General features: G+C 42.1%; 1 protein-coding gene and 1 pseudogene across 1 annotated transcript; one reads left to right on the forward strand and one right to left on the reverse strand.

Moving 5' to 3' along the window:
* Positions 1 to 284: 284 nt before the first annotated feature.
* On the reverse strand, positions 285 to 12,233 carry LOC142776812 (uncharacterized). The gene is made up of 5 exons (XM_075881167.1): positions 11,979 to 12,233; positions 11,795 to 11,856; positions 10,138 to 10,287; positions 1,832 to 1,919; positions 285 to 1,466 (listed from the first exon to the last, which is right to left on the reverse strand). The coding sequence occupies exons 1-5, from the start codon at positions 12,117 to 12,119 to the stop codon at positions 1,275 to 1,277; spliced, it is 633 nt and encodes a 210-aa protein (XP_075737282.1). The 5' UTR covers positions 12,120 to 12,233; the 3' UTR covers positions 285 to 1,274.
* Positions 12,234 to 19,145: 6,912 nt separating this feature from the next.
* LOC142774948 (uncharacterized) lies at positions 19,146 to 22,276 on the forward strand (annotated as a pseudogene).
* Positions 22,277 to 24,025: the final 1,749 nt, after the last annotated feature.

The raw sequence follows: 24,025 nt of genomic DNA on the forward strand, positions 1-24,025 counted from the left end.
TCCCGAAGGCGCCACTGCTTCGAACTCCGCAAGGAAGGTCACCAGCCGTTTGGTAGCGTAGGTTTCTCAGCTCGCGACTGCTTCTGCGCAGAGCTGATAGACGAGCGGACGAGACGACGGTGAGTTAAACAAGAAGAATGGCGATTTGGGCTAGTTGGTTTGAGATCATGATAACAAGGGTTGCAGCGCGAGCACGAATGTGCTAGAAAAAACAGACGAAAGTCGAGGTATGGAAGGCAAAGAGGCAGCGCTCGTGTTGTCCTCTTTGCCTTCCATACCTCGACTTTCGTCTGTTTTTTCTAGCACATTCGTGCTTGCGCTGCAACCCTTATTATCATGAGTTAAACAAGGTTTATGTACAGCCTATATACAGAGGCGTTACAAATTCGGCACTGGGGCCGACAGAGACTCGAAGAGCCGAGCTCTCCTCTCTAACACATAGGTCTGCTCTCAAACGGGTCCGCTCTGACACACATGTCAGCTTTCACCTAGGACCGCCGATCGCGACGCGCCGCAGGGCTTCTTTTATATGCACCGGGTCCGACTCAAATGTCCAACCAGAAGCGCCGCTGGTTGTCAGGGCAGACTCCTCCAATGGGGTCGCCGCGCAATGCGTCAGACCCCCAGACATGAAGACGCCCGTTGTTTACTCGACGGGCTCGCTTGCTGGGATGACTCACTGCACGTGCACGCCAGAAAGGCGCCGTCCGCCTGTTGACGCTGTTGAGTTGTTCGCGTCAGGCGGGCTGGCCTTGACACCGATTGCCTTTTTCAGAGGCACGGCCGTTCGCTGTGGACTCGCAGGCATAGCAACACTCCCAAGCTCTACAACACAGTGAAAGAGAATTTCAATCTAGTAAAGAACGAAAACAATGGATGACTGGAGTTAAATTTTACATTCCGTAATTGTGAGCCCTTCGGAATAGAAAAGTTTAATAAACTAAACTGAAGGAACTAAACTATCAAGATTGATAATATAAGCAGCTAAAATGGGCAAGCACGTAAACAGATGTGCATGCGCTAGGCTCTCATCTTTAACAGAGAGAATTGATATTCCTGCAAGTGGAGAAGAGTCAGTTACCAGCCACTTGTGCATCTTTAAAAAAAAAGATATATATCTCAGCCCATGGCATTTTGGTGCAGCGTGCAGGCATAACCTTTGTATAAATTTATTCTTTGGGTGTAATAAAGTATGTTGTTTGAAATCAGTACATATATCTTTCTTTGTTATTCCTTGTGCTGGTTTTACACGAAAGGTTAGTTACTTTCATATCCTATGAATAAAGCACAAAGGGCACATGCCTTATGGGGAATCTTACCATCTTTGCCTTCTTGTTCTTTCGGAACTCGTCATCCGATGTTCTTGTGGATGCTTTGTTTGTGCCAAACTTTTCTCTATTCTCCTTTAGGCGCTCATCTGCTGTCATATGCCTCCTTGCATTCTTGAATTTCTTTCTGAGTGCTATCTTCCATGAATCCCAGGGTAGAAAACAAACTTTACTAGGTCAAAGGAATTATTGCTCCCTACCTACTAAGACTAAGAGCACTGTCATCTTGTATACTTTTATGGCTACAGTATCCTAAATGTCAGCAATGTTAATTTAGCTTTGGCAGATTACGTACGTCTTTAATTTCTACATTAACTACTCACGCCCAAAGCCTTATAAAAGCAGTAGTGTTTAAAAACCCATACGTGCATGGCACAGGTAACCGAAATAGAAACTTAGGAAACTCTATGGTGATGGAATGGGAATATAATGCTTGCTGAATACCAAAGTAGTGTATACTGTACATTAACATGTAGTAATCTGTAAGTCTTAAAGAGACTTACATATCCAGTTCCCATCACATCTGCCAGGTTTGGATACTTTTCCAGAAGCTGGAGGGCAACTCTGCTATAGAATTGTTGTGTTGGCACTCTGCAAAATAAAAAAAAATATTTCTGGAGATGCTTAGACACAATGCAGTTAAGGAAACTTACATTGATCAAGAGGGCATCATGACAAGGTTAGAAGTAGGAAGATGAACAATAACATATAAAAAAACAGATCTCATGCATCGTGCAAATCGATGCAATGTAAAGCAGTGTGCGACATTATGCACACACCATCCGGAATGAAAAAATTCACCAACAACGGTACTGCCGAATGAAAATTCTGAGTGCAGCTTGGTATTGAGTAAGGCCAGCTGCATTTATAGTACAGACTGTATAGACTGTGTATAGACTACATAGTATAGTATAGACTTTATAGTATAGACTGTATAATAAGGTATAAACTTTGGCGTAATTCAATTTTTACGAAAAAAAACGGCATCCACTTTCCATTATTAGCAATTTTTGTGGATAACCAAAGTACCCACAACATGTCTGTATTGTACTGTGTGGCCTTTGTTTATGCTGCATGTGGCTAATAAAAAATTATGTGTGAAAACACACTCATTGGGCAATTATCACTGTGACGACTGGCTACTATATTACTCTTCTGTAATGCTATATTACATATGGCAATGCGATTTCTTGCCCAACATGGCTCGGGCAGAAGGTCTTTCTGTAAATGGATTTCAGATCAATTGCAGTTCCACATACTGACAATAATACACTACTTATTCACGAATATTTTTGCCAAGTGATTACGAACTTTCTTGCATACTGTAAAATTAAAATTAGAGACCCAATATCGGAGTGTCCTCTACTTTCTTTAGCGCATATAGCTTTAATTGGAGACAATCAGTACAAGTACATACACCACCACTTCCTGGGAGGGCAACATGCACCATACATTAAATTTAAAAGCCGAGCCATGACACATGACATGCAAGATTTGATTGCTACTGCACGACAGCACCCAACGCAGTTCATCATTCACCGCGTTACTAACGGCTGTACATACAACAACGGTAACATCACTGTGGAGGCCCTGAAAAGCAGATCGCATGCAAAAGTCACCCTTTTAACAGTTCTAGCTAGGATCACCAACAAACACCAATCCCTAACTACACAATTGCACACACTGCTAGCTCATGCAGGTGGATCACGTAAGGTTGAAAAATTCGTTCTGGAGATTGAACACGGCCACAAAAACATAGATGTCATCCACCATGCCGATATTCACCAGGACCCTGGCAACTTACTTGCTTGGGACAGACTACACCCTAACTCTTCAGACGTCACAGCAATTTGTAGAAACATCAAGCACAGAATCAGAAATGATTTCAAACCGACACAGCCCCTAAAACAACCAGGACTCAGCGACATGTGTACATGTTAACCTCCCCGCAGATTCCTTTTTTTCTTCTTATTATTGTTATTAGTGAAATAACTGTTCTTTTTCACTCATACTATTCGTCACAGCACTCCACCCTCCCCCACTTTCTCACACCAACATACTCAATGATGCCCCTCTCTCTCCTTTGCTAAGATGCAGGAGAGGGTACCCTAGCGAAAATTCTGATAGAGGTCTGAATCAGTCTGATACAGTTTCCTATAAGTTGTACCAGTCTTGTACCAGACTGATACAAAGTCTTACCAGTCCTTATAGACATTCATATAAGTCTGATACATTTTCTTACCAGTGCTACCAGTCTCATATCAGACTGATACACAGTCTTACCAGTGCTGCCAGCTTTTGAATAAGTTTGATTGGTCATTTATATGGCATATATTAGGCTATAGGTTTTTAGTTTTTTGTTCATTTATAGGACCTTCATAAGATTCATTACTGTCATTTCAATGGTAGTTCTTTTTTTTAACACACTGCCCACATATATGTGATTGGTCACTTCTGCGTGTATATTAGTGTATCAGTGTTTTCTATTGAACACTTGACGACGATTGTGTGATATATTATGATGACTCAAAGAGTGCAACTGGCAGCTTTTGGATGCGTAGAATAAAATGTACAATGTTTCATGGTGGTGCATAATTGACAAACTGAGCTTTAAATATGCAAAGCAGCTTTCAGCCTAGTTGAACGCTTTATTCTGTGTACAAATGGGATTGCAGGTACCAGATAGCAACACAGTTAATGCTGAGAATGATAGATGACATCTAAAAATTTCAAGATACTAGTATCCAAAGCTTATCAGATAACAGCTATAAACATAACTTGAAACAATGCAAACAAAACTTCTCATCACAGAGCTATATTAACATAATTTCTGAATTTTAAGTTATAGGGCCAGAAAACATTCCAAGGGAGATAACTTAATAATCACTCCACTACTGTGAGATGAGCATGCTGATACAATAATTTTTCCAAACGGCGTGGATTCGAAAGCCTCGGGTGGTGCTCCAGTTTTTCCCTTTCACAACACAAGTCAACACCAGCTGTCTCTCCCACATAGTGCTTTGCCTTTTATGATGAGCCACTACATTAGTGTCATAATCCATACTAGATGAGATACTTTAAAGAAACAATGAAATGCTTATTTGAGTAATCATTAATTGACTTTATCATCAAAACTTAATGCCTGGCAAATCCACTTCCAGAAATATTTCAAAGCAAGTTGAGGGGTTTATTACACACTTCAACCGCTTTCTTTTTTTTCTCGTCGGTCCCAACAAGCTGCGCCGAAAACTACAGGGAGGAATGGCAGTAAAGAAGTGCAATATGTAAGCACACATTATGAGCTAGAGCATGCTTGAAGAAACACAGTAGCTTTTTCGTGTTGCCATTCCCATGTGCAAGTGTGACTATGCAATGTTAGATGATTTTGGACAGCAGTGCCAGCATGTGGCAGCACACTGTGGCAAGAAGCACATTCGATTAAAACGCTGCTCTTGACTTATTTTGGCTATAGGCCAATAGCATGCTTTCAGATGTTTTACACCACATACAGGCATCCGAAAATTCGAAGTGAGCACAGTCATTTATATGAAAAAAGTCACTTGCAGCTGCAAGACTTGGCTGATATGTTGATAGCAGCATCTGTTATTCACAGGTGTGTCTTTTCACAAAGTCCAAGTGGTGGCACAGACCTGCTATATTACTTGCCTGTAATCCTCTCAAGATTGATAAATCAAAAACCATGTACTAATTAAGGCTAAAGCATTTACGCGAAAAATGTTGATGTCTCCTATTATTGTTATCGTAGTATTCTTTCTGTATAACTATTGTACACTTGTTTTTAGGTTGACTTGATATTTCTTTTATTTTTTCCATTTTCGTGCATATTTTGTAATCCTTACCTAATGATCATGTACAGAGGGTCCCGGTACGGTTTTTCTGACCTTGGGACCCTCTTCTGCATATCCTTAACGATGTAACCATACTATGCAAAAATAAAGATTGATTGATTGATTGATTGATTGATTTGACTGCAAAACACACACACACACACACACACACACACCACAAACACACACAAGAAACAGCCTACCATGAGAAAAGTTCAGCTGTGAAGAGAACAACAAGAAAAAGGATCATGCCAACATTTAGTTGTCCTACCTTGCTAAACTCACATGTTTTAAACAAGTTTGGTACATCAGCAACATAGCAAACACATCCAACTTTTATGTGCAAATACACTGGCCACATCCTTCGGCAAAAGCACAACTTTTTTTTCTCTGTTTCTGAGCAAATACCAATGTGAGATGTGTTCTTGAATAGTTTTGATGTAAGCCTCACGCACATGAGCACACACACAGAGCCTGGCAGTTTATTGACATACACCAGTGTAAAATACATGCCATTGTTGCATTTAAGAAGTGTCGCTCAGGCCAGCATTGTCGCGAGCCGCATCTGCAGTCCGGTCGGAATCGCTGAGCGAGTTTTTCTGGAAGCCGTAAATGTCGTCGGGATCAGGATTTTCATTGCTGTCACCATGCACATCACTCAGACTTCGCGTGTCGAAGGCCGCTACTCCAGAACATCAATTACCAGCTAAAGACTGAGGAATGCTCTTGCTGAGTGTAGCTGGTTGGCAGACTGCACCTCCACCACTCCTTGTCCGAGGTACTACATATTGCGATCCAGGCTCCAAATAGCGTTTTCTTTTTCTTTTTGATCGAGGCTGGGGTTGAGTTGAATCCATCTCTCGTCGAGCTTGACACAAACTTCAAATAGCACGCTTGATGGTGTCCACGCAAAGTGAGGCTGCGGGACTGATAATAAGCGAACGGGTAAAGATCGATTACATCGACCAAGGCTTGACATTCAAAACCTGCTTGCTGTGCCTTGAATGTTAAGCACGCAGCGCAGATTTTGCCGAAAACTATAACATGTGCCGCGAGATCACGGCGCGAGGTAGTGACCCTTTGCGTGCTTAATGTGTATTGTACTGTGGTCGCCACGGAGGAAGGTGGTCGTCGCCATGGTGGTCGCTGACTGCCATTATGGCTAGATGATTGTAGCCATATTGATGTGATAGATGGGTGGATGAATAGATTTATATGACTGTACCCTTTAAATTGGGCGGCGGCTAGCGCCACCTAGCTTAACCAATGCAAATATGGCAACACAGCGCATGACCTCTGAAATTGCCGCTGCGCGCCCGTCATTGCGCGTTTTCCATCTCGGAGGCTACGCACAGCATCACCATTTTACAGTAATTGCGTTCATTGTTTATATATTATTTGCTGTGAGCTCTAAAAAAACTACCCCATAAAGTTGTAAAAACATGAAGTAAATGTTTTTTTGCAAATAAATATTTTTGTTTTTAGAAACTAAATTGCGTTGTGTTGAGGAAGAAGTCGTGGACTCGTGGTTGCATAAACTACTCAGGAGATCCACAAATGGCACTGCCATCGTCATTAATAGCAAGTTCGTGTTCGTGGCGGCCTTGGTGCATGTTTAGCGCAAGTGAACATTGTTGCATTTCTTAATTGCTCAGTATTGCGCCTGTACACTCGCAATTCTTCAAGATGTTTGGTTTCGCGATGATAATTAAAAATTATTAGTCCCCGTAAGTACATGTAAGTACATCAATCCGAAGGATACGGGCGATTTTGATCTTCACAAGTGGTACCGGGTCTTCTGGAAGGATAACACACACTGCGGCCGCTATCACGCTCAAGTGATTAAGCTCTACGGTAAGTCCGCGCCTCTTGTATTCCCAATACGAAAACAAAGAGGAGGAAGCAGTCATTCTGAAGTTATTTACCGGTCATATTTTCTTAGGCATGGAGGATGATGCAAGGAATGCAACAGAAAAACGACCATCCATTCCGCAGACCCGATTGCGACTCCTCCGATAGCTGCAGTTCAAATGAAGTGGACAATGAGTCGTTTAAAAAGTAAGTTGCAATTGGTCACGCGGCAGCTGATATGCTACTTGCAGCGTAATTATTACCGACAGCCAAGTTTGGCTATCGTTGACATTGCGGCTGATGTACTACTGCTGCTTAATTATAATCGACAGCCAATTTCTCTCTGCACGTAGTGCCGTGTCACACATGAAGCACCAATGCTCTGATATACTCCCCGCCCCCTTAGCGAATATATCAGAGCATCGCTGCTCCACTACTGCGCGGGCGCCATAACTTCGTATTGAAGGTGGTAGTAAAGTTGCAGTATGCTGAATAGCTATTTTATTTTATTCTATTGTGGTATGAGCGCAGCTTAGCCACATTTTTTGTACGATTTACTGGTTTAAAATTATGTTTGCTTGTGCAGATATACACCCTGTTTGTGCTTGCGAACTAGCAGTGAAATTTGTGTGTTGGGTTGTCTGCAGTTGTAAGAAACACGACGTCAAGCTGCTGTTAAGCAGAAGACAAAGCACGTCAGCAACCGTTTTAAAAAGCAGCAGGGAGGCCTGCTGTTTGCTGATGCTGAAAAAAAGAAAAGAGAAAGAGCTTCTGAAAGAAGTGAATATATATGCTGAGGGCTCAAAATACAAAACTATTAGAAAGAATAAGCCTACTGGAAAATGCCCTTTGCAGCAAAAATTTCCCAACAGGTTTATCATTTCTTCATAAGCTGTGTAACGCACTGCTTCTAGGGTTGTATGCAGCAGCAAGTTGCCCTATTCTTATAGCGTGCAATTTTGCTGAAATTCAGAATGCAATGTAAGCTCATGGATGGCAGGGATGCATGCATGTTTTTCTAATCACTTGAAAATATGCTTTTACAACTTTCACAGTGTGGTCGATATTGAAAAGAACACCACACGGTAAAAATTTCTTGAGCCCTCCACTACGGCATCCCCTATAATCACACCATGGTTTTGAGACGTGACATGCAACGTATCATTACACTTTAATTGCACATCTCAACTGCATGCTATGTTTATCATATATATTATTTGACCATGCACACCTAGGATGCTACCGTGACAATTAAGGGTGCAATATACTTTATTTCTGCACACTCTACTTTTTCATTGCAGCAAAGAACCTTGTCCTATGCGGGTGTTGCAGCCGCAAGCCTCAAAAACAGAAACGACTTGCACCTTTGCCACCACTATGTGCTGCCACGCTGGAACCACCACAGCGACCACGGACAGCCCTGAAGTAGCCCACTCAAGTGTGAGGGAGGCTGCACCGCTTATCAATTATGTGCCCACTGACAGAGAGGTATCATAAAACTCTAGTATGCTTTGTCTTGAAGATATAATGCTTTGCTTTAATGAGAAAATGTGCATTGACAAACTAATGTGTCCACATCATCTTTGACTTGTTTTATAGGTGCATCGGAGCAAAGGAATTGCCGTTCCCAAGAGGTTGTACAATCACCCCATGGGCTTGAAAAGACAGACCCGTTTTGTTCGTGAGGCGGCCGTTGCCATTTTTTATACAGCAGGCCTAGTCGATAGAAGTGTTACTGGCGCAGTCTCCAAACGGTCTAAAGGGGAGGCGAAATCTCCCTCGGAGAAAGAAACATATGCTGTGTTTTCAGGTAGGGGGAATTTTGCAATCTGACCAAGATTCATGGAAGTTGGTGGCTCCATTTTTGCACGTAATCAGCCGAGGTTTCACTGCCAACTTGTTTTATAATTACTTACTAAAGCTTCAAGTGTAGCTTTTGTCTACTGGAGCTGGGTACTTTTATGCAAGAATCCACAAACTAATTTTAAACAATGTTAGAGAGGCAGACTAGTAGCACTCCTACTTATTTTCTTGTCATATTGACTCCTCTGTTTATAGTGCACATAATTGTCGCTTAATAAGTGCCTGTAACTTGCTTTGTTTTTGATCATGCATATGTCTTCAACCATTTTTTTGAAGCACATCGTTCTGATTGGAGAGGTTGAGCAAATGAAGAAGCTCCACAATGAAGCTTTGGCAAACAAAATTAATGACTTTATGAAGTCAAAAGATTAACCAAGGATTGGCACATCAAATAAAATATTTTGTTTGATTTCCGTGTTCATATTTGTGTCCTGCTTGCTCCCATGTAGCGGTGCACCTGCCAGTTGGCTAAGCACCGATTCGCTTGTGGGCCTATCAGAGTAGAATGCTACACTTATAGGCTGGTACACCAGTACTGGTACACTGATAGACTGATACACTCACAGACTGATACACCTATATACTGATACACCTATAGACTGATACAACTGTCAATAACCTGATAGCCTATCAGTTTTTCTATCAGAATTTTCGCTAGGGTAGAAAGTATACACACACTAGAGCTAAAGAAATCAGTTCTGTTCTAGCCTTGAGGAGGACAACTCTGTTAGTAGAAACTTCCACTCTACACAATCCCTGTTTATGGACATTTCATCGCAAGTTTTCATCTTCCCCTTTTAAGAGTTTTTCAAAAAACTAGAAGCACTTAATATGCATATAAAGAAATTATAATGACTACATAAGCCATACTGCTTGTTACCTCTGTCTGCTATGTTTATGCACTGTATCACTACTGTATGATGTGCAAAAAAAGCAATAAAGAAAAATATCATCCCTTCGAGGCAGACTACTTGACTGCCAAGCAGAGGGCATGGGTTCGATTTCCTTTCAATAATTTTTTTCTCATTTTATTTTTTTTTCATTGTTTGGGTTACACCACCAATGGCAACACCGCTTAACGCATAGGAGCTGCGCTGTATAAAAAACAGCGCTAAACAGGAGACAAAGGAAGGTGCAGTAGATGCTTGCAATGGATATGCACCAGCTTAAACAAATGTCAAAAGTGACATTAAGGAAACTCAGAGTAAAAGGGACGAAAAAAAAAACTAGGATAAAAATCGCCTTACATTGTGAACTTCAGCATTTCGCCAAACAGGACATCCACAATTTTTCGCTGCAAAGATGACGTGATAGTTTCTCCACTAGTAATGATGTTATGCAGAGCTCCAAAGCTTGGTAGAACAAATGAGGAGCCGTGATCATCCGCACAAGAGGACCTATACAGTGATAACCAAGTTGCTTGCAGTTAAGATAAGTTATGGCAATGTTACGTCATAGATTGCTGCAGGAAAATGTACCTCCAAGAACCAGAACCACAAATGAAGCACCCGTTTTTTAGCATAAATAATAGTTTATGTTGCACAGTGGCAAGTCAATGGTAGTAACATACTGAAGCAAACATAAGGTGGCAAGGAGCCACGGGCATCATCACCACCAGGGTTTTGTTTTGACGCGGTGCAATCCTGAGGGGTACACCGCCACTGGGTAAAGGATGGTCATTTGGGTGGCTTGAACGGAGGGGGGGGGCATAACTGGCATAGCTTGAGGGGGGAAGTACCATTGCACCTTTCTGCCAAAGACCATGTAAAAGGCAAGCAAGAAAATACACTTCCTGGAGCAGAAATGACAAGGGCTCAAGATAAGCTTGGAAGAAACAACAGGGAGTGAAGGTCAGCAGGGAGTGCCTGGCTGTCCCCAAAGAAAGGAATAAAGACGTAGGTAGATTGGGTCCTTTTGTGTTCCCCCACCCCTTAGCTGGAGTTTGAAGGAGAACAAAAGAAAACACAATAGCTTAGGGCCTATGTGCTGTGCTCCGTAGAGCCAAACACAAGGGAAGTAAACAAAAAGCGAAAGCGACAACGAGCACAAAAACTTACAGTGCACTAGACCATGTTAGCAGTGCCAGTACTCCCGTCGAACGGGTCACAAGCATGGTCATCTCCTTCACACAATGGCCAATCCATGGCAGTCGAGAACATTATATGGAATGTGTTCTATGCATTAAATTTACGAACATATGGTACTTGGAGGCATATATTTCATCAAATCGAGCCAAACAAATGTTTTCTTCTAGTCGTTTCTTGCACATTGTAAGCCTACTGCTTTTAATGTTTTTAAGCAACACATCGAAATGTTTATGGTAAAGCTGATCGGCATTTGTGGGTGTGTCGACTTTCTTCTTATGTCCATGTTTGCATGCCCAATTTCAGCACATTTTCCTAGAAGGAATATTTCAATCCGCTTGGCACATTCACACATTTGCGGGGAGGGGGAGGGGATTCTGATAGGCAGAATTTGTCATAAAACAAACAACCAACCGCGATCCCTTCTAGTTCGTCTTAAAGAAAGTCTACTGTACAATGTATGTCCTGCTGTACTGACAAATTTTGTTTCGTTATCACTATACACTCACTGTAGTAACTAGAGGAGCGAGTTGATGACCCCCCCCCCCCAAAAAAAATGACTGTCTGAACCTCTTGAAATTTGAAGTCACACATAAAAACAGACGAAATAATGTACATTAAGTGTGGTTCGATGTCATGTACAGATACAAATAATAAATTAGCCATAGAACAAATATCTTCAACCCCTCCACCTCACATTTTAAAAAGGGGCAAATTCAACAAATAATTTTGATCATTCACACTTTCAAACGATGATTCACACTTTCTAGGTACTCCGAAAGTACACAGAAAATAAATATTTGAAAAGTGATTCTCTTACAGTTCAGTAAGTTCGATGCCCGAAGTTTCTTGAAGGTCAAAAAAGCTGCTCTCCTCAGGCACCTATAACATGTGGAAGCACACTGTATGGGATGCACAATATTTTCCAGTAGGTGTTGTAGGGTACGCGAAAAAAAAAAAAAGCAGCTGTTATTGATCAGCAGCAAAGTGAAAACTTTGATTACCTGCTCTTCAGGATACTCAACTTCGCAAGTCGATGCTGATGAACCACCCAAAGGTGTGCGACTAGAAGGTAGCAGTTTAATCTTTGCCATGTGTGGTATATCGTCACCAGAACCAAGGTCGACGTACTCATCGAGGTTCATTCACGTCCATAACCTATGTGATAACATTTGTTAACACATTGCTTCCCGCTTTGTCAACAAACAAGTGCGTCAGCACACACACTCTTTAGTACGAATGCCGTTTGGCAAAATCATATAAATATATACAAAAAAGAAACACCACAAAGCGTCAGGGCGCGAACACTTGAAACTTTCGAATAACCAAATGGTGCTCCATGCAACGTTTTCATGCTCCATGAAACGTTTCATGACCCCCCCCCCCCCCCCCCAGGGCGCACGGAAGGACACTGTTTGGTTGTGTGCCTGCCAGAAAACAACGAGTAATAATCCTTCGTCTCAACGACAAAGAGACGGAGTTAGCGCTTTTTCGAGTCTCCAAAACAGGAAAGTCAACCACGGCGGCATCGTTTGTGCAATTTAGCACCGCACGGAAACAGGTGTCATCGCGCCATGGCGAGCAATCAACGATAAAGTAACAAGCGGTCACCCTTTCAAAAAGAATAGATAAGATACACTCGGCTTCAGAAGAAGAGAGAGCCGCCGGAAAGAACAAATCCAAAAGCACCGCGCGTGCCCTCGAAAGCGCAGGCAGCATCCGGCGTGCTGCCGCCGAAAAAAAAAATCGAAGAAAAGAAAAAAAATGAGCGCATGAAAAAAATCTACGTGCTTCCGTAGTGTACATTCCAAGAAAGAAAAATTACGTGAAAAGGTGCGTGTTTTGAACATACAAGCAATGACGCACTCTTGCTCCACTGACGTAAAATATAAGCAAAACACAACGGCCTGACTTTCTTCGAAGCGCGATTTGAAGTAAGTTTGTTGCGGCAATTGAATGCTAGCGACGTTCATTTAGCGACACCATCAGATAGTTTATCGCGCTGAAATGCCACACAGCAATGCCAAGGGGTGCAACTCTCACACAAACATTTTCGGTTCCATTCAGGGTGTCTTTGAAAGAATAAGTAGAGCGGCGCAGTTATCGGGTATGTCGCAGAAGTACAACACAACTAAAACAAAAAAAAATGCGCGATGCACGCGCCTTGATTTTGGCAAACACTTGTTCAATTCACTTCTCTACTGACAAAATTTATGAGCAATAAACTACTGAGTGGCTTTCTTCGAAGCGCGAATTCAACTAACGTATGTCGTGGCGTGGTTGCGGGAATCGGAAACTATGGCGTATGCTAGCGACGTTCGCTTGGCAACACCATCCCCTAGATTATCGCTGAAATTCCGCAGAGCAACGCCAATGAATGCATCTTTCACACAAAAACTTTACGGTTCACTCAGGAACTGAACACGAAAGCATTCACGTACCTAAAATCTAGACGTAGACAGCGCGACGAGGTTTCCCAAGATGGGGCACACCGCAATGGCTTGTTTAAGGTTCTCAAATGTGCCACTGCTCAGAGTGTACGGCCTCTTCATGTGAAGGTGAGGCACGTCGACCAGACATTTCGGCAAGGTTCCATTTGGCGTTGCATAAGTCTGTTGCCAGACTTTGGGGTGGTTGTTGCCAGACTGCCGCTAAATTTGGCAGAAAATTTTTCTTCTGTAGTTGTGGCTTCTCCGCAAGAGTTTGGTGCTATCCGCGGAAGCGTAGCGTCCCCCGTCGTAGCGCGCGGTCGACGCGACACGATCAGCTGAGAGAGAAAAAAAAAAAGAAAAGTAAGGGGGGCAGCGCATCCCCTCCTGCGACTCTAATCAGTTTTCCCCGTAATCCCTAATACTGAGACGCGATATCTTAATCGCACAGCTGCGCACACAGCAAGAGAACGCGCCTCGACTTCTGTAATGGGAGGTTTATTCCGTTAATTAAAACGGCCTCTTAATTGCGCAGCAGCGCCGCGCTCGACTTCTGCTAGGCTCGGTTCCTTCCGTTGAATAAAACGGAATTGAAACGGCCTCTTAATTGCACGGCAGCACCGCGCTCGACTTCTGCTAGGCTCGGTTCCTTCCGTTAATTAAAACAGAATTGAAATGGCCTCTTAATTGCACAGCAGCACCGCGCTCGACTTCTGCTAGGCTCCGCACCGAAGAAGTGCACCGCGGATAGCACCAAACTCTTGCGGAGAAGCCACAACTACAAAAAAAACATTTTCTGCCATATTTAGCGGCAGTCTGGCAACAACCACCCTTCCAGTCTGGCAACCACTTATGCAACGCCAAATAGAACCTTGCTGACATTTCACCACGTGTGACATTCTTATCACCACTTGAAGGCAAATACCACGGTGGCAACAGGTAACCCGCGCAATTATCGAAAGCATGCGCCGCACGTGTATCCAACGGACATCTGCGCGGTGCAATCGGCGGAGGGTAGCTTGAGCAATGCGAATCTCTGCACATGCGCAGTTCATACTCATGGCCTTGAGACCCCTGCTTATGGAGAGAGTCGGCTGAATCGGTGAAGCAGTTACGCACAGCGTGATGATTACGGCGGAGAATTTCAAGGCGCTTTTGACGGCTGGACTGAGAGTTTTTTCACGCGCGGTGCGTTTTGCGAACTGAAGCGCCGACAAATTGTCAAGTTTATTAACGTGATACCAATAGAGCTCGTTCCGTAGAGTATTTGGCATCGGCGGCGTATACCTTGGTTGGTAGAGAACGAAAAATGGCGCGAAAAATGACCATCACCTCGCCCATCCGTACCCTCCCGGAAGCTCACGCATGCAGAAGCATGGATCGCGTGACCAGCTCTCCACGTCTCGTGTTGTCCTCTTTGGTTTCCTTGCCTCGCCTTTCGTTTCACGTTTCTTCTAGCACCTTCGTGCTCGCGCTGCAGCCCTTATTACCATGAATCTCCACGTCTTCGTGTACACAGAGTATAGCGTGCGTTGCGCGAGCTGGCGCAACATAATGCGGTTAAAGACAGATAGCTGAAAATAGCAAAAAAAAAAAAGTTCACACTGCAAGGCACTTTACCTGCAAGCGGGATGGTCAAGCGGAAGCATACACTCGGTAGGTTTCGAAAAGTTCTAAGAATCTCGTTTTAAGTGCGTTCAAAACATATGAGCAAAAGGCACCGCAAGCGTTCATTTGTGGCTTACGCCTTCGTATAGGCGGTAACATAGTCAGCGAATAGCATGCTGATAGCTCTGCCTGCACCACGGGGCATCGCGCATGCTTAACACATTCGCACCACTTTATCAGGTGCTTCATTGATAAGTGTTTTAGCATCATATTAATAAGTGGTATACACGTTTTATGAGTGTGAATATTAAAGTGGACCTTGTGTAATATTTAAATGCCGAGTGAGAGCCTACCAAGAGAGAATACCGCCCGACAGTGCGAATGCGAAGCCGCCACCCTTCAGTGCGCCTCTCGAATCGTGCAGCAGAGAAGGCGAATTTGCGGCCAGTGCGGGTCCCACGGTGCCGGTGCCGGCCAAAGATCACTATCAACACCGTTCACCCCGGCGCAGCATGAAGGAAGGCTCCTCTCCTATATACAGTTAACCTCGGGGAATCTGAGGAAAGCGCCGCAATATTTCGAAGAAGCCAGCCTAGGCATGGGGGTGGTCGAACCTTGGCTCCGGCGAAAGACGCATTGCAACTATCCCTAGGCAAAGTTCTCAACGGCTCCAGTCCTTGGTTTAAAGTTCTCCCGACCATGCACCAAGGGCTCCAGCGAGTACCCAAGCGTTACCCCGGACCCCAACAGCCACTAATGAAAGGAAATTCGGACTGCATTGTTCTTCACGCTCAAATAAATTACATTGCGATTTCTACTCTTAATTAGTGATGCCGACTTCTAATATGTCATTAGAGATGTACTGTAGACGACAATACCCTTTGTGTGTATTCATGTTCATGTTTGCTCTAAAAGTAATTAGCTTTAGTGGAATGTGTTTGTGTGCATCCCTCTGGTTTCATTAACTTTACTGACTACGGTGACAGCATGCGTTTGCAACTTATGTAAGAAAATGTTATGTTGTAGTACTGGGACTTTTGCTTCTAAAAAAATGCAAAGAAATTCTCTAATGCCGTACTTTCAAATTTTTTTCTGCACTTGTATTATAGCCAGTTTAAAGAAAAAACAAAATGGGGCTTTTTTTATTTGATTTTCAATATATTGTGTTTTTAGAGGCATGCCCTTGAGTGAACATATTAGGTTGGCGTTATACATTATCGTGCTCAGTAGCACTTGACACACTTGCTAACATAATTAACCCAATGTGTGGCAATGCCCTGGAGAGGTGGGAATGTTGTGACTGTCATATATATATATATATATGTATATATATATATATATATATATATATATATATATATATATATATATATATATATATATATATATATATATATATATATATATATATATATATATATATATATATATATATATATAGTCCAGTAGAATATCCGTGAGTGGTCACAACGTGGTTTAATTCGACGTCTCGGCCTTGAGTCTGGCCTTCATCAGGATTAAAGGTACAGTTTGTTGGTGCTCAGCTTTATACACTCTCAAATCAGAGGGAAAGGAAAGAGGAAAAAAGACAGAAGAAAGAACAACAAAGAAAAAAAGGGAAAAAGAATATAAGGTGGACTCCCCCCCCCCACCCCGGGCGCCCCCCTTCTACTCTTCCTTCCACTTCCCCCTTCATCTCTCTCCCCTTTCTCCCCTTCACCTTTCTGATGTCAGTGGTCTGTGTATGCTTCCTTTCACTAACGCATTCTTCCCGACTAGACGGCGCCTCCTGGCACTGGCGGTTCTGTGTGGGGCAAAAAAGATCTTTTTTAGGAAGTTCTAAGCCTTTACTACTCGGAGCCCCATCAACATTTCGTCGTAGAAAGAGGGGTACCGCGTATTGGGGCAGAGGCTCGTAAGCGGGCATCTTAGGAAGTTTTAGGAATATATATATATATATATATATATATATATATATATATATATATATATATATATATATATATATATATATATATATATATATATATATATATATATATATATATATATATATATATATATATATATATATATATATATATATATATATATATATATATATATATATATATATATATACGTAGATAAGTCATTCAGTAATTCAGTAAAATTGCCAATTCTAGGTATGCCAAAAATTATAAGACCAACAGGTGCAATAGTCTTTTTGTAGAATATTATTGAAGTTCCATTCCAATCTTTATCCTGCCATTTTCGGGCCATTCGCAAAAAAAGGGGTTGTTCCTCGATGGAAGGCCTTTTTTTTCATAGGCACTTCTTCATTAGTGAGATTATGAGTAATGTTGTCCTGAGGATTAGGACAACAAAGTATGTTTATCTTGCGAAATTTAAGATGGTCACCAAACATGCACCGACGTTCTATTTCACCCTGTTGGTAATTTGTATGAGCCGGAAATTTCGATTATGTTTGTTGTTAAGGCATGAAGGCTGATGTTAGTGGCATATATTTTGAAAAAGGAATGGGTGGGGTGGGAGGGTAGGGCCAGATAGATATCGTGTGAAAGTCAACCTTTCTGTGGAGAAAGGTGAATGAAAAATTCGAGACTAAAATTTTGAACTGTGTCCACGCATGCCATCTGTTTGCCGTGCAGATAAAAAGAAACTGTTCATAATTAATGTTTTCCTAATAATGACTGATATTGTTTACTTAATTTTTACTCTTTATTACAGTGGCAATTCATGATGTACAGAATCCATAGACCTCTGCTGAAATTCGGAAATTTTTTCTATCTAATTTATAATCCTGCAGGGCTCGCTCTATGATTGTCTGAAGACTTTATCAGCGTCTCAGAAGCTTGATATGTGAACGGCCAGCTGCGTTGTCGCAGCATCATAGGAAGTTGGGAGTTCCTTTGAGATACTTTTGTTATATTAGAAAACGATTCCAGCAATTTGAAATATTTGAGTAGGTGAATTTATAAATCAAATAGGAGTTTCTCTGGCGAACAACTTCAAAATATTGACTCGTACAACACCCATTTAAATGCAAACACAATGGTATGTAATTTGTAGTAGGTTATTGTAGATAAAAATCACAGGGATTTTTACTTTACCGGATGTTTCTTCCTCATTATCTCTCAACTTTGTTTTTATTAGGTGTAAAATAAGGTTAACTTAAGTACTTGTGTTCATAAGCTCTAGTTTTTTTTTTTTTCATCCTGCATGTCAACCCATAACACCATTTTCCAGATGCGCTTGCACGCAGTCATCTCGGACTGATAACGTTGTAGTTTTGTATCCGTATCAAATAAACGAACACTGCAAGGGTGAACTGGCATGCACCGAAACGCTTGGGCCTGTACATTCAACATTTTGTGTCCAAGATTATTTCATACTATGACAAGAAATACTGGCAAAGCAATCGCTTAACAGTTTAACATAGCGATGCTCATGGATCGAATATAAGACCATATACAGCTGATGTAAACATGCACAAACTCTTACGCTTCAGAATTCAAGTTATCCTACCCATGTGCTTCCCTGAATAACAAGTTCCTCTGTGCAACAACAGAACAACAGATCTCCTTCAGCCTAATTGGAAAGTAGAGCTCTCACTTGCTTTTCCATGCTATCTTTTCACTATGATATGAATTGTTATCCCCATATTAAACAAAATTGGTTATGCAAGTCTGGTATAGGTTTATAGGTAAATCTGAATACAATGATGAAGTTGTGACTATGCTATTTATACTACGGAACGTTTTCGCACCCCTAGATGAAACTCTTAAGCTAAACATCACGCTTAACTCGGCATCCTTTGGCACAATTTAATCATGTTTAGTTCATATCTTTTGAGTAGGTGTTGCTTTTATTTGTTGTAAGACATAAGTATTCTATGAAATTCACTTTGGCAAACAAGTATCAGTGCCCTGACATATACATAAGGATTTCTCTCAGAGTTCAAAATGTATTGTTTAAAATCAATGACAGCTGTTCAAAACCAACTTATCTAACATTTTTCACATTTTAGGATGAAACCTGCAAAGGAAGCAAACCTTCCTTTTGATTTTGTACCCCTTTTCTTTCATGCAGGATATTGCATCAGCTGTAGACAGCACTATCAGCCAGGGAACTATGCCTGGAATCTGTTGTTTTCTTTGTTCGAAATGCACCTGCCCTGCATTTTGATTGAGGTCGCTCTTCCAGCATCTTCATACAATTCATGGACATGAACACAACTGGGTGTGTGGTTTGCGTGGGTGCATTAAAACGTTCAGACTTTTTACATCGTACAAGAAGCATGTGTACAGAAGACATGGTGACATGGTTAAGCAAAACCTGGCTCCTTGTGAGAATGTGTCTTTAAGCACTGAACAAACGAGCAGAAATGCTGCAGAAGTTGGTTCAGGCAATATGGACACCACTGAAGAAAGCCAAGAAGGCGAGTCCTCCATGGCTAGTGCTCCGAACTACGTAAATCAGCTTGCAAAGTTGCTCTTAAAGTGGAAATAGGAACGACGGCTTCCAGAGTCAACACTGCACGAAATTGCCAATGATGTCATATTTTTTGTAAAGGCTATTCTAGAAGATGATCGGCTCCACTCCAACATAGAGTTGGCTAATATAGTTGATGATGTGCTGCAAATACGTGAATAGAACCAGCTGCTGACTGCTTCAGGCCGATCTAATTATTGGAGAATGCACTTTTTATTCGTTGAGCCAAAGACAATTGTTCTAGATAGAGCACCTAATGGAAAAGCTGATACAATGGAGTATGTACCTTTGTGTGAAGTGCTCAAGTGAGTCCTTGAGAATGTCACCCCTTCAGGAGACTTCAGCACCCCATTGAAAGTGGATAACTACTTTTGTTCAGTGTTTCATAGGAGTGCATTTAGCGAACACAAATACTTTGTAGGGGACATCAATAAGATTTGTCTGCAACTGTATAGTGACGAATTTGAAGTTTGCAACCCTCTAGGTAGCAAACGAGGCACTCATACTTACAGCAGTTTATTTCTCAGTGCTGAATTTCAGTGCTAAACTCCGCTCTGCTCTAACAGGAATTAATTTGGTTGTTTTAGTAAGGGACAAACTTGTGAGCACATATGGGTTACCGAAGATCCTGGCACCTTTGATTGAAGATGTGAAAATGTTGGAAACTCAGGGTAAAGTTGTGAAAGGAAAGCTGCTCAAAGGTTCCATATTTGTTTTTACAGGTGACAACCTGTCTACCCATAAAATGGGAGGATTTAAATGTAATTTTGCACATGGTAGGGTTTGCAGATTTTGCATGGAACTGCACACTGAAATTAACTATAAGTTTTTAGAAAGTGACTATGTTTTAAGGTCACCTGCTGGCCACCATCACCACTTGACCATGCTTAGAGCTGGATTGCCTATGACATCGTTCCATGGAGTTCAAAGCTCCTGTGCTCTTCAATGTGATGGCTTTGATCCGATCCAACACTTCCCGCCAGATATAATGCATGACTTAAATGAAGGCGTCTTAACATTTGCAATGAAGCATATCATTGGTAATTTAATTTCAAAAGGTTTCTTTTCACTTCAGTTTCTAAACAGATGCAATTCCACATGGGGCTATGATCCAGGTGATGTGCGAAATAGACCAGAAGCTATTTTTAACACCTTTCTTCAATTAAAGACATCACTCAAAGGATCAGCTACACAGTCCTTCTGTTTGTTTCGCCACTTGTCTCTTTTTGTCGGAGAGTGTGTACGATCAGAAGATCAAGTCTGGCAACTTTACTTGCTCCTCCATGATATCATGGATATCACCATGTGCTGAAAGCTTCCAGTCTGTTATGTGGAATGCCTGCAGCGAAAAATTCATTTTTTCTTGCTAGGTTTCACCTCATTGTTTCCTTCTGTATCATTGCTATGCAAAATGCACTACCTAATCCACTACCCTCCACTCATTCAAAAGTACGGCCCTTTAATTGGGCTTTGGACAATGCGCTTCGAAGCGAAGCACCAATATTTTAAGGAGATTTCTCATAAGATCCACAATTTCAAAAACATTTCCCATAGCCTAGCTATGCGACACCAATATCTTTAGTGTTTTTCTTTCACTTACGATGAGAATGCAGACATTTCTGCCAGTGCTGGCTGCTGCCAGGTGCTTTATGAACACCTATCTGACACTGCCAAAGAGTATGTCATTCAGAACAATCTGAGCAGCACTTGTATATTTTCAGTGAAAGCTGTAAGAATGGATGGCAGGACATATAGAGCAGGGTGTGTTATTGTCAATGATGTCCGTGATCGTTCTCATCAACAGTTTTTACAGCTAAGTGAAATACTTTTTGTGAACAGGGTTCTTGTGATTGTGGGAAGGATCCTTGAGATGACCATTTCCATTTCCTTTGATGACCATTTTCACGTGTATGTTGTCGATGCCACTGAAGAGCACATGATCCTAAGCTCATTACAAGAATCTACTGCTGAACCTGTGTACCTGAGAGAACACAAAGGGAGAACAGTTATAAATGCTCGTTGTGGTATATACTGATATTTGCCCGAAGCGTGGCCAGTGCACTTTTGTTTTTTTTGGAAACAAACCTGTTCTGCTTGTGTAGCAGTGTACATTTCTGCATGTGTATGATGTAGAGGCTCAGATTTTCATTTGACCAAATAATTCATGTGCACCTAACTTAAGAGCATATACTTAATGCACGATAATTTTGCTTTTTTTTATCAGTGAAGTAGTGGTCAAAAGTGTAGGGCTGTCACTTTATGCACTTGCCTCTTTTTTGTTTCCCATCTAGAGTTTATGAAAGAATGTGAGGTACATTTTACAAGCACCTCTCTCCTGGTTAAGAGAGACGTACGAGATAGTTTGTTGATAAATAAGCACTTTCATCAATATATTGTCAACACTAGCAAAAAAGTATAGGATTATGCGTTGATTGTGTGCCAACACACACATATCTTTGGAAAGGCATATATAGGCTGAATACTTTTATTTACTTGTCGCCGAATGTTCCGAAGTGCCATGGGCATGCAGGTCAAGATGCTTTCATTTTTTGCAGTTTTTATTGACATTTCTACAACAAAGAGAGTATAGCTAATGTAGAAAGCTGATGTATGACCTAATACACATTAGGTTTTTGTCAATGTCGCTATGATCAAATCTGTTCGATAATGCTGGTTGTCTTGTGTTTCATCTTTTTATTTTGTTCGTTGGTCATATGATCCAGAAAACAACATGTTTGCAGTCATTAAAGATGTATGCATGTACTTTATTATGCCACCCTCGTTTGTATTTTTTCACATTGCGTACCCACTGCAGCTTAGCAGTGAGGCCATTTGTACATGTGCATGATACACAGACTGATATTTTCATTTGACATTCTGTTGTGGGTGTAATTGGGGTGTTTTGGGGAAGTTTTGTTTACGAACACCTTATTTTTTAAAATAAGAGCATAAAAAGGGTGTTTACAAGAGTGTTTCTGATGTGTACACCCGTTTTACGTCTTTTAGAGTGTAAACATTTTTAGAGTGTATAACGATGAGGTTGTCATGACATAATGCAACCCTTAATAATACTGGAGCAGCTAAGCCTGCTGAGAGATTGTGCACCGGTACCATGCGACATAATGCCAGTTGTGAGTGCTGCGCTGAACTTTCATCAATACCGCCAGGAAATCTTTTTAATGTACCAAACACTGGCATCAAACGTAAAAAGTAGAGGATATGTTTACTTCTCACTGGGAAGTTAGACTCACGATCCCACACAGATGTGGCTGTCGTCGTCCAATCCCGGTTCGAGGATCGGCATGTCTGCGACACAAATCTGGGAAAACCAAGAGCAATATGAGCCACGGTTCACTGCGACAAACAAACAAACAAATCCGCACGAGAAAATGGGAACACCGCTAATTACGAACATGATGACGCTGAGGGCAAAATAACCTTCGCGGCGCCGCAAGGTTATTCTGCTCACTTCTCGATGCGACGAAGCAGCCATCAACGCATCCGATCGCGCCACGTATGGGTCCGAATTGAAGGAATTCCTCCTTCACGGCTGTCTTCTCCTCCGCCGTTGTCAGGAAGTGAACCCACTTGTTGCGGGTCCCGGCGTTGCCGATCGCTCGAACCACACGTCGCACACAGATGCTGACCGCGGGCTGCATTATCGCTACGGTCTTCTCTCGCCTCTCACCGACGACTGGAAGGATCCGGTGGCGAAGAAACGCGGGGCGCACATCTTTGCCGTTACACCAAGAACAATAATCCGCACTTCATACTGCGAAACTTTATGGTGCACACACCAAGATGAAGCTGCCGCTCGGTGGACGGCCGCGCTAGCTCCAACCACCAGGTTCCACTGGGCATCCAGAAATCACATGAAGCAGCGACGACACAGAGTCTCCGGTCTTCCTTGGGGGCGGCCTAGGCCATGGCCACGATTTTGTCGGAGTTTTTAACACCTAAACACTTCGCAAGCAGCTTCCATCTCGCAGTGTTTACCTTTCGCCGCCGCAGTGCCCACGGCCCCTCTGTATTTAAAATACTTGTATTTAGGTATTTAATTGACAAATATAGGCTGATTGACTCGTTAAACACCTGCTTAGTAAACTTTTTGTAGGTTCAACGCATTACACATTAATAATTTGTATATATAAGCAGCTTTAGGTAATACTTTTTAAATTGACGTCACTTTCGTGCGGCACAAGAGCCAGTTCTGTGCGCACACGGAGGAGACGCTGCCTTTTTGCCACCGTGCGAGACGCTGCCCCCCCCCCCCCCCCTTTTTTTTCCGCTTCCCGTCATGAAGGAATCTTTCCTTCCTCCGTGCTTCTTCCGCTGCTATGGTGGTGCCACTGCTCGGCTTGGCGCTCGACTAGTGCGGAGAACGCAGTTGCACATGCATTCTCAATCCAATTTGCGCATCCACTGGGGAAAAAATGGAAGACTTTTCCTCGCTTTCAATGCCTTGACATGCTCCAATTTAACCCATCTTTCCAATTTTTTTTATTTCGTTCGGTTGACGT

This window comes from Rhipicephalus microplus, chromosome X (genome assembly GCF_043290135.1).
Source record: "Rhipicephalus microplus isolate Deutch F79 chromosome X, USDA_Rmic, whole genome shotgun sequence".
Classification (NCBI taxonomy): Eukaryota; Metazoa; Arthropoda; class Arachnida; order Ixodida; family Ixodidae; genus Rhipicephalus; species Rhipicephalus microplus.

What these genes read in the sequence shown, in the direction of transcription:
- LOC142776812 (XM_075881167.1), bottom strand. Translation starts at nt 12,119, where the DNA reads ATGAACCTCGATGAGTACGTCGACCTTGGTTCTGGTGACGATATACCA. An exon ending in TTGAGTATCCTGAAGAGCAG is followed by an intron (nt 11,857 to 11,978) that starts GTAATCAAAGTT and finishes CACATGTTATAG; the next exon opens with GTGCCTGAGGAGAGCAGCTT. An exon ending in GAAATGCTGAAGTTCACAAT is followed by an intron (nt 1,920 to 10,137) that starts GTAAGGCGATTT and finishes TTTATTTTGCAG; the next exon opens with AGTGCCAACACAACAATTCT.